Genomic DNA, 10,878 nt, shown 5'->3' on the forward strand with positions numbered 1-10,878 from the left:
TCCTTCAGATGATATAGGCCCAATGACAGGGACGGAGTTGCCTTCTGACCACCGACTTGCAAGCTTTGTTTCATTGTCCCCAGACGTCACAGCCTGTGATGTAAACAGAGGCAGCTGACAGGGAAAGACCATATGTGGCCATAATATGTCCTTGGGCACGAATGCAAAAGAAACCGTCCCCAGCCAAACCAAACCTCAACAACGACATAATTTTATATAGATCATGAATATTCAGTTTATTGTGACAATGAAGATATTTCATAGTTAGCCAATAACACATTCTGTCCGAGTTTACATGTACATAACCTTTCACATTTCAAGGCAAGATTTGCCAGGTGCAGCGTTATTGGAATATGAATGAACCTCCCCCCCCCAAGTTTCTCCTAAAAAGGCAACATTGGTCCTCAGCAAGATACATATACTGTTATGACTGGTTTATGCCATTTGAGGGGCACCTGTACATTTAGAATATGTGAAAAAGACGCCTCTCACACAGCATAAACCTGTTGACACAGTATCTCCGAAAAAAGTATACATTTAGCTTGTACACTGGTCTAGTAATAACTAAAGAATAACCATCCCCGACTTAAACATCATCATACAAAAATAAACTTATCGTGGAAAAATCAGCTTATGATCACAGTGAAAGTAACAATCACTAACACTAACCAGCAAAATCTGTACCACCAATCACAAAGCACATTAAACACCACATTACTAAGTCTTGGAACAGCATTCTCCAACTCAAAGGTCACTTGCAAATGTGGAATCAAAGTGAAAGAAGTGCCAATCGGCAGGAATATCCTTGATTGCTTTGAGAGTCCTGTTATTCTTGACACCTTCTGTTAAATACAGCACAACATCCAAATGTATAACAGTGATCAGTATTATTTATTTGGTTGACTGGTTTTAGCCTTTTGAAGTTGACAACCAAATTTGAGCCACAAAAATACCCAACTAACCAAAACAAATGTGCAGGGTTGAGCTTTAGAGACGAACATTCTGTTTTCGAAGTTTGGAGGATAGTTTTATGTGATCCTTTTTTATGAGATATAATTGAACCAGGGAAACAACACGACATCTAATAAATAACTTACAAGACTTCTCATAGAAATGGTTGATACTGAAAATGGTGTGAGCTCGTTCATAACAAAGTGATTGCCACAATGCGGAGAACAATTTAACATGATTCTTCTAGCAAAACATCACAACGGAAATCTAAACCGCTTCTTCACTTCACCTAAAAATATACCTCTATTACAAATTGTATATGACTCATCACTGGGTACCAAACAAACTGCCTACCATATATCAAAGAACCTGTCATCAAACACCCCAAGTTTGTCAAGATATTGAAAACATTCAAATTATTTGTACAACATCTTGGTAAAATCAGGATAAACCGTCCATTCAAATCACTGCAACATTATTGCTATCAAGTACCAAGCTAACTTTTGCTGAGCAGAGTAAAGAACGACAGGATAATATATCAATATATCTGTATAACAGAACTTTTACAATTACGCCAAATGGGACAAATGATGTTTGCGAAAGAGAAATATCTTATTAAGTAATCAATTCGTAATGCCAATGGATAAAAGAACAATGGACTGTTTCAGACAAAATGGCTGAAATGCTTTCCCCTGCATGTTTAAAGCTCAAAGGCAAGTCAGGCAGTAGAAAATGGATTAAGTATCAAGATTTGTTCACAAAAGTATTGGTAAAGCTATTAAGTTCAAAGGCAGGATTATTTACGTATGACCTAACAACTTGGCATATTCAATTCATTTTTGGTTGAAGATGTACAATGCACCCGAGAAAATATTGCCATTATAAAACAGGACCTTACAAAATATGGAATCTACTTTTACTCAAAAATGTCAAATGCATGGACATCGGAAAGGTACGTATACCTCGTCGGTATTCCTCCGATTGTTGGACTAATGATTAGATAGAAAAGTAATAAATGCTATGACTGATTATTACTACTGGTGAACTCATCTATATCTTACATTATCAAAGCAAATTCACTTGTAAGTTCTAATAAGCAAATAGTTTGCATGGTTAGTTTTTAAGCGTTATACACGACGTAATATTCTACTGTAAAAAACTTCATGGTCTGCTCAGAGTTGAGGTATATGCATGTATATGTATGATGTTAAGTTTGAATCAAGTGACTCACTGATTTACACCACAAACTCATCTGCTACAACTGACAACTTGGCCCCAAACACATCAAAGCTAGGGAATAAGAACTAAGACATGATTGCATCCCAAGATTCTTGATTCATTTTGTATAAAAATAACTCTAAAGAGAAGGGGATATGGTCCCAATTAACATGATTTGAAACTAGAAGAGGAATTTTAGCTGCGCTTACACCACGAAATATTGGTGGACCAATTGCACTTACACCACCACATTGCCGCGACAAATTGGTTCGGCAATCCATTGCCGAGCGAATTTGTCCCACCAAGCTTGATGGTCCAAATTCACCCGGCTTGTTAAAAGCTCGGCTTTGTCATGGTGTACGCGCAAATGGATCGGCAATTAGCTAGTTAGATGGTTCGGCTCCAGGCGGAGCTTTCGAAATGGCGCTTTCTGCGCATGCAATTTATTGTCTGCGCGCCATCTGTAGCCGGATTTTATAACTAGCTGCAGCGCTGGTGTAAGCGCTTGGTGGATTTTCGATGGTGCGGCATTGGTTCCCGAACCAAGATTGGTGGTCCATTTTCAGGTGGTGTAAGTGCGGCTATAGACTGCTCTGAAGATGATTATCAAGACTGGATTATCGGTATAAAGTTCCTGTTGTGATAGCAATGGCCAAGATTTGCAGATAAGTGATTGACCATCATCCCCAGAAAACATCAAAAATAAGAGAGTAGTGCCAATTGCTTCTCCTCCAACGTTTCATCCCGTTTTATTCTCGAATTTTGCTGACAATCCAAGATATTGATAAACTGTCCTTACTGAGCCTATACTCGGAGTAGGCCTACTACCAGTGAAAATGATGCCAACCATTTATGTTAACACGGAAATTCCAAATTTTCTGCAACTAGTCAAAAAATTAGACTAACTAAGTCTTCAGAAAACGAGGAAAATCTAACTATTTCATGTCGAGTTCTACAGATAGACTGCTTTATATAATATCATACACAGTATTTAAATAAAGTATTTACAAATTGCTTTCAACTAATTCATTAACCTCATGCTAAATAAAAAGGTTTTAAGTGAGAATTTCTCAACATTATCAAATCAGAAAATTTCAAAAATTCTCTTTATATTCTGAAGTCAAATATAAGAATCAATTACAAAGATTAATTTTTGAATTTTGTCTGGGTATATGAAATTTATTCTCAAAAAGTATATTATGATCGCTTGTTTATGAAAATGTTATGATCATTTGCATTTCATCTGCTTCTGTCTCCGGCCATAAACACTAAAGCCTGTGCCTTTGCAACCTTCTCACCATACCAAAGCCAATTTGAAGTCCTAGTCAATATCGTCTAGAAAAAAAGCCAATGACACAAGTTTACATCTGATTAGACTGATATATCGACCAGATATTTTAAGGACAAGTTTTGCTTCACACATAGAGGAACGAGGCTTTGTCGAATGCTATTTTCTACTAGACAACACCAAACGTCATGCTGCTGTCTGAGAACCAGGCTGATGTGTGGGCAGTGACACAACATCCAAAGCTCAGGCATTGTGTCAAACGTGAAAGTTATAAAGAAAGAAAATACCCCATGTCGGCCTATTTGAATCAGGCTACAACGGCTCTTTTTGATTGACCTGCCTGCAAACAACACTTGTCATAACAACTCTATTGTTCACACTGATATTAACCACTGTTACACAAACTGTGAGCTAATAAAGTCCAGAAACAATCTCTTAAGACAATGAAGCCTTGGTTCAGGTTTGACCCACTACATGTACTGTTACAAACAGCCACCAACAACAGGTGGTAAGCAGAGCTAATTCTCATTTGGCCATCCATGGTCTTAATTAGCCAATGATCTTTGGTTTTGATTGAAGTACTGGTGGTCTGTGCATTCTCTACAGCAGCTTATCGCTGCCTCTGAAAGTCAAATAGATCTGTTATTAGAAAGTTAGAAACAAAGTTGACTAAAGTAAAGTTGACTAGATATATTACTCACTTGGTGTCAACTTCAATTCAAACTTAAAATGCCAACTTTTGTGACTGACTTGTTTTGAAGAACTGTGCCCAGCTTGGCTGGTAGATGAAGTGTTATCACCAAGTTCTCATTGACCACCACTGCAGATAAGTATCCGTTCACTGCACTGAAGTTACAAGAACAAGACTATGCTTACCTATTCCAGTGACGCAGTTCTAGAACAAACCACAATCCTTCAGGTTATTTTTGATAATGACATCGGTGACAGCATCAAATACAAACTGGACATTACCGGTATCGGTGGCACATGTAAAGTGGGTGTAGATTTCCTTGGTCTCTTTCCTCTTGTTTAGATTCTCAAACTGCATCTGAATGTAGGCTGCAGCCTCCTCGTAAGTGTTTGACCCTGAAGGAGAGAGGCAAGAAACTGGTTATGGACGAGTCATGCTTTCAACAAGAGGTCATATTATATTATACCCCCTATCAGAAACAGATAGCAAGTGGTTCATTGCTCCCACACTAACTGAAATACCACTCTTGGTAATGGCAACCGATACTGGCAGTGAGAGAACAGCCTCATCAGACAATCACTGCGTAGGAGCATGATTCTACCTCCTACCGCTACACCCCATTCCCAAACAGACCTTCTCAAGGTGTTCTCCTTGGTCAAGTGATCATATTCCTTCGCAAAACTGACCAGCTAACTGCCCCACTCACCAGCATATTCAGGGAAACAGATCGCCAGTTGTGACTTTTTGATTTTCTCCTCAAACAGATCCTTCTTGTTTAAGAAGAGGATGATAGACGTGTCTGTGAACCACTTGTTGTTGCAGATAGAGTCAAACAGCTTCATACTCTCCATCATTCGGTTCTGCAAACAAGGAAATGACAAATGTACATTCTGTAGATTTGTTGAAGAGCCAAGTCCATGAGTTCAGACTCTCTCTGATCTGAAAGAGGTAGGCTCCTGCATGCCCTGATCAGACAGCAAAAGCCCTCCCAATCCCATTTTGATCATTCACAGTAATCTCTTGTGCAACATGTAAACGTATCAACAAAGGTCACCACATCTTACCAAGCACTGGCAGTTTGCCCAAACTTATTACATGATGTAAGATCAATGCTATTTTTGCAGCCAATGTGATATGATAAGATATCTAATAACAGTCAGTCATATACTTGGTGATTCCAATGACGTCGCTTTGTGCACTGTTCAGAAGACAACAACAATGTGTTAGAAAACACCCTAATTATACTTGGTAATTTGGGTGAAAATCCACTGACACCGACAGTGCAACTGACTATACTAACAAGTATAAGGTAGCCTATTATTCTGATACACAGCAACATCAGACATCATATGATATGTTGACTAATTAGAATGATTAGCTTGATGACAGGACAACACCTCATTAGGAAAATCACTTATAATTGGTGTTGGACGCATGGTGTAAACGAGTCAACGAAATGTCAGGCAAGCCGCGGTGTGCTAAACATGAGACATCGTCTGAAGTATGGTCTGACCAGAATTGTCAACTGCACATGACGACAGCTCAGAACTTGCAACATGCTTACCATTTCCTGGTCCTCTGCTAACGTTAAGTCATATTCACTCATAGCCACTATGAAAATGATAGCAGTTACACCCTCAAAACAATGGATCCACTTCTTTCGTTCAGACCGCTGACCACCAACGTCAAACATTCTGTGAAGAAAATGGTGGAGCAGTTTTAATGAAATCTAATCAAAACAGTTAAACATGTACTTCAATTCAAAGTGTTAAGAACGGATGTAATGTATGGATGTAATGAATGGATAAAATTCACCAATACCCTTTAAGACTTTAGCCACATGCACAGACAGAGCACACTTTTTACTAATTCTGTGGTAATTTCAGCTTGCAACCTCCTTGAAAATGGCAACTTACTTGAAATGCAAATCTTTGAATGTGAAATGGGTTTCGACAATGCCGGTTGTTTTCACGCGAGTTCTCAGTACATCTTGTTCTGTGGGTATGTAGCCTTGTTGAGATATACAGTCCAACTCATTCAAATAACTGAAAAGACGCAGAGATGAAAAGATATTTGATTTGAACTGTTCATTTGATGTGTTTTTTGCATCAAAGAGCGTAAAAGGTAATACAGATTAATCATGTGCACTGCCAGTAACAGGCTGCACAGATGTGCAAATGGTCATGCACACAGTTTGATTGTGTGTGTGCTAATTAGTCCTGAATACAATTATTATGTACACATAGTATACACACAATTAGCACAATGGTCAGACCAGTGTATTGTTATTGGCAGGAGTACAATAGACATTCATATGATGCTCTCAATGGGCGTCATAATACTCAAGGAAATGAAATCTTGAAGCCATAAGTGAACAGATGCAATTCTGTGGTCAGGTCTATTTTCAAAACAGACAAGAAAGTGTAGGATCCGAACTCCTAACTTGCCACAACACACATCCTTGTAGAAACTCTACTATACTTACTAAGAGGCCGAGTCATTGAGCTGGTATTCTCGTGACCGGCTGAAACAATGCTGCACTCCGTGATCCTTCCATAACCGCTTCATTACTTCAGCCAGATCTTGTGAAAGTTCACCATCATCAGCATTACCGGCGAGGGCAAACAGTTGCCGGGCATCGTTCTGTTGGAGAAGACAACATCAGATTGACATTTTGTACATGCAGTTGGTGGACATCAACCCAACTCAAGGGTAATGCCTAAGGGGGTGGCGCATCAGGCTACTAACAGGCCTGCCAGAGAACATGACCAACCAACCCAAGCTTGCTGTCAGTGTCATCATATATATTTGAATGCAATTAGTTTTTTAGCAGAGTTATGGGTAGGCTATTCAATAGTCATTTCAGAACCGGAAACTTGTCAATTTGTGGTGTTGGTTGACCAAATACAGGATATCCTGGCCGAAAATAACAACAGACTCGACCTCAGAGAACACTCGGAAACTCACAATCTTGCTCATAAAAACAAAATCCAACTTGGCATAAGTCGGGATCAATTTCACCAGGTGACGGCCCCATATGTTCTGTGTCACATTTAGAGTAAATTTTTGTATAGTATGCCTACTTCCATTCAAAAGGAATGACCTTAAATTGGGCCATTGATTCTTGACTCATTAAAACTTTAGGTTCAATGTCGACTTGGCTTGTCCAGACAAACATGCCTGCATCATGTCTTAGACTACTAGAATTACGTTGTATTAGGTACATGTACACAGGCCTGAGACCATTTGAGGAAACGACCCAATTAGAATGCATAGGTATACATGCTGGTGTAAGGTTCACATTTACATTTTACATGTTGTAGGCTTTTTAGACTGGCCCAGACACATTTGTAGGTTGCCAGTAGCCAGTGGCAAGAAAAACACTTCACTTGAGTATAAGAGCATGCAATGAATTGAGATTTTTAAAAAGGAATATGTCACGCAGTATTTTCCTATCAAAGAGATAAGGGCAACGCATGATAATGGTTTTTGCCGATAAACATGATAAACTACAAGTTAAACATAGCACAGTGAAAGAGCTTTCGTCGAAAGTTTCGACCTGTGATCAAATTTGGAATGTCATGGATTGCCAAGTGCCAACTAAGTACACTTCAACAATTGATTTCTTTCAAAAACCAAACCAGATTGTCCAAAACAATGAAGGCCTGACCCAACCCAAGTTTATTGAACAGTTCCAAATCAAAAGATTTTCCATATTCAATAACATGATACATGTAGTATCCAACCCAGTGTTTTTACACCACTCTTGAACATATCTCATACAAACCACAGCTGGCGTCGGTGAGAGATATTTACAAATTGTGTTCAATAGAATCTTAACATTAAAATCAATAGGCCTCTAACAAAACAAGTGCCTGAATATCGAGTAATTGAGTCCTGAAGTGTCGGATTGGTTAGCAATTTAGTCAACAAGTTTTCCAGCTATGATCATTGGTAATGACATGAAAGTAAACTCCCTATATTTGATGGCACAACGTCTAGTGACGGTTCAGATTTCATCAATGGAAACAAGGATCTACCCGACAGGCATTCAATTCTCGTGCAGCTTTTCCTGGCCTGGGATACCGATAAGAAACTCAGACTTACCGCTCGTTCTGGGTGACCAAATTCGATCTTCAACTGTCCCATTGCTCTGATGATAGCGACCATACTCTGTATCGTGTTGCTATAGACAACCGGTCGATATTGGAGACATTCTTCTTTCGAGTAGCCCTTCTCATGGATAATTCTGAAGGGAAAAATACACATTCACTTGAAAAAAAATTTAAACAGGCAACATGCAGGACAACCAGAAGTCATTCAGTTCACATACCCAACAGTGAGGTTGGCAATGTGGGATAAGAAAATAATGGCAGCAAGAAAGCTTGTACATCTCTTCACACATAGTCAAGTCTTGAGACCCAAGGGCTAAACTTTAGAATCCCCGATCGGAAATGACGTAGTTTGATCGCATTCAACTATAAATCCATTGAACAGTGGTGCTTGGTTAGTCAACCGAAGACCTTTTTTTGGGGTGTGATCGGGGATTGTAAACTCGTTCCGACCCAAGCCCCAACCATGTATCATTCATTCATACTCATAGATTTCTAAAAGCAACAAATGCGACATTTTTTGAGGATTTAATCTTAATTATTTTGTCATGTCGATGGCCTTTTTCTAAAAGCTTTCTTCACTTGACTTTAGCAAACTGAGCGGTTACTTACTTCATTTGTTTCACAATTGTGCTCTTTCCTGATTCGCCAGCACCTGCAATGATAGACAATCACGACTGTTAAGCAGGAAGGCTGATTGAAACAAAACAAGGAAGTTATTTGATCGAATATTGTGATAATTCACTCACAAGCAGCTCATGTTATCTCTCTCCCAATGGCCATCACGGTTTACCATGTTCAAATCTAAATTCAAGTCATGAGCATCAATTAATTTGAACAAGTTATGAAATCAGAAGTGATGCATGGTAAAATAAGCCTAAAACCAAAATTATGATCCTGTAGTTTTTGCAACTTTGTCATTTGCGGTCAAGTTTCAGCTTCTTTTTCATAACCAACCCAGAACAAGTGACATGAGTGATAAAATAAGTCTTCTTGCATCATAAAAAAGTGTAAGAGTTGATTCATTCAATGCTAAATCCCGGGTTGTTCTTTTCTTTGTCACAGACACTGTAGGCCCACACTGTTCAGCTATTGACACACAACTAATTTTAGCTTAGCCATACCAACTACATGTATGTACTACATCACATTCCAGTACATGTATCTCGGGGGCATTCCAAGCCTGTTACCCAAAACGTACACAGTTCATGACTAAAACAACTTTGTCTTTATGATCGAAAAGAAGTGCGAATTTGGGCAATTGTATGCTAATGAGATGCCCAATCACTGGATTGCACTTCACATTGCCAAATTGGGGTGGTATTTCAAAATGTCGATAAACCAATTTAACCAAGACAAATGTGAAACTGAAACCAGACAGAATTGAAACTGAAATGAGGAGATCCTTTACATGATGGCTTTGTTGATATGAGGCGTGCTGTCCAGGACGGTGGGTCACAACTCCAAAGCAAGTGATGTATTGACTACTGATTTATACGTCACATTCATTGTTTATTCCCGTTAAAATGTGTGATATAACGACAATCTTCTCACCAAGTGGCGACACCCCCATACAATATCGCGCAACGTAACGTTACATTTCAATTTGTTTTCCCTGAATGCGAGCTTGCCGATAATGTTCCGTGTCGACTGTGTTTGATGGTGAAATTGGCGTATTGACAAGAACCACCACGGCACACCGCCCAAGTTAGTTTGCTGTGCTGACAGGCCCCAAATCAAGGTTTATTTTTGGTCTGAACCCACCTTGAAGGCCCTTACGTTACACTACAGTACACCAGGGGGAGGAAGCCACGATTCATTATTGTGGTCTTGCTGGGCACAGGAGTGCGAGTGTTTGGGCCAGCAGAGGCTTCCTCCGCCTGGTTTAAAACTAGGGTGTAGGATAGGTTCCAGTCGAACTCAGCCTAAGCATATCTATAGCTAACTTAACAACACAACAGGCCTTACCAAGTAACAGAAGTTTGACCTCACGAGCCGCTTTTTCGCCATCCGCTCGCAGTGTTTTGTCGATTTGTTTCGATCGCTCAGCGGCAACTTTGTCATCAGTGCTCACAGCACACCCCATCTTGTCAGTTCTAAATCAGTAACTACAAAAGTTACGCAGCCAACAACATACAGAATACTTCCAGTTTGAATAGAATATATTTTGAAGATGATCCGATGTGTAAAACCTTCTGTTTTCAACGAAATTAGGAGGTGTTTTGTTGTAAAGAAAACACCGAATTTAAACGGAAGCAGTGCCCGGATGTCTCGGAATTTCTCGCGTGTCTCGGTTGCGAACCAAGGTCTCGTTAGGGAGTTTTTCCCAAATGTACGTGATGATGACGTGCCAAATTAACAGGACGAAACATCTATTTTAAAATGCGTTTCCAAAGTGAATGCATGAGAACAACCCATTTGTGTCGTATATCACCCGTATATATACTGTTGTTGCCGACGTATGTGTACACTGAACTTGGGATGTGCGTCGGCCCCGTGTTGAAATGCCGTCCAGTGCCAGCTGTTGGTGCGTTTTTCGCTGATTTGTGCAAAATTCAACATATCTCAAAAGTTCAATAGTTGACCCTCGATTTTTTTAAAATTTTTGTGGAGCGTAA

At 39.5% G+C, this 10,878-nt stretch overlaps 1 protein-coding gene across 1 annotated transcript; it reads right to left on the reverse strand.

The window, feature by feature from the left end:
• Positions 1-207: 207 nt before the first annotated feature.
• Positions 208-10,520, reverse strand: LOC135491673 (guanine nucleotide-binding protein G(i) subunit alpha). The gene is made up of 9 exons (XM_064777658.1): positions 10,229-10,520; positions 8,873-8,915; positions 8,256-8,397; positions 6,634-6,791; positions 6,065-6,193; positions 5,713-5,842; positions 4,855-5,008; positions 4,334-4,543; positions 208-4,079 (listed from the first exon to the last, which is right to left on the reverse strand). The coding sequence occupies exons 1-8, from the start codon at positions 10,344-10,346 to the stop codon at positions 4,353-4,355; spliced, it is 1,065 nt and encodes a 354-aa protein (XP_064633728.1). The 5' UTR covers positions 10,347-10,520; the 3' UTR covers positions 208-4,079; positions 4,334-4,352.
• Between the last annotated feature and the right edge of the window lie 358 nt (positions 10,521-10,878).

This window comes from Lineus longissimus, chromosome 7 (genome assembly GCF_910592395.1).
Source record: "Lineus longissimus chromosome 7, tnLinLong1.2, whole genome shotgun sequence".
Classification (NCBI taxonomy): domain Eukaryota; kingdom Metazoa; phylum Nemertea; class Pilidiophora; order Heteronemertea; family Lineidae; genus Lineus; species Lineus longissimus.

Coding starts and splice junctions, on each gene's coding strand:
- LOC135491673 (XM_064777658.1), bottom strand. CDS start 10,346: ATGGGGTGTGCTGTGAGCACTGATGACAAAGTTGCCGCTGAGCGATCG. Junction 6,194..6,633: donor CTCAATGACTCGGCCTCTTA/GTAAGTATAGTA, acceptor GCGTCTTTTCAG/TTATTTGAATGAGTTGGACT. Junction 5,843..6,064: donor TTCAAAGATTTGCATTTCAA/GTAAGTTGCCAT, acceptor TTTTCTTCACAG/AATGTTTGACGTTGGTGGTC.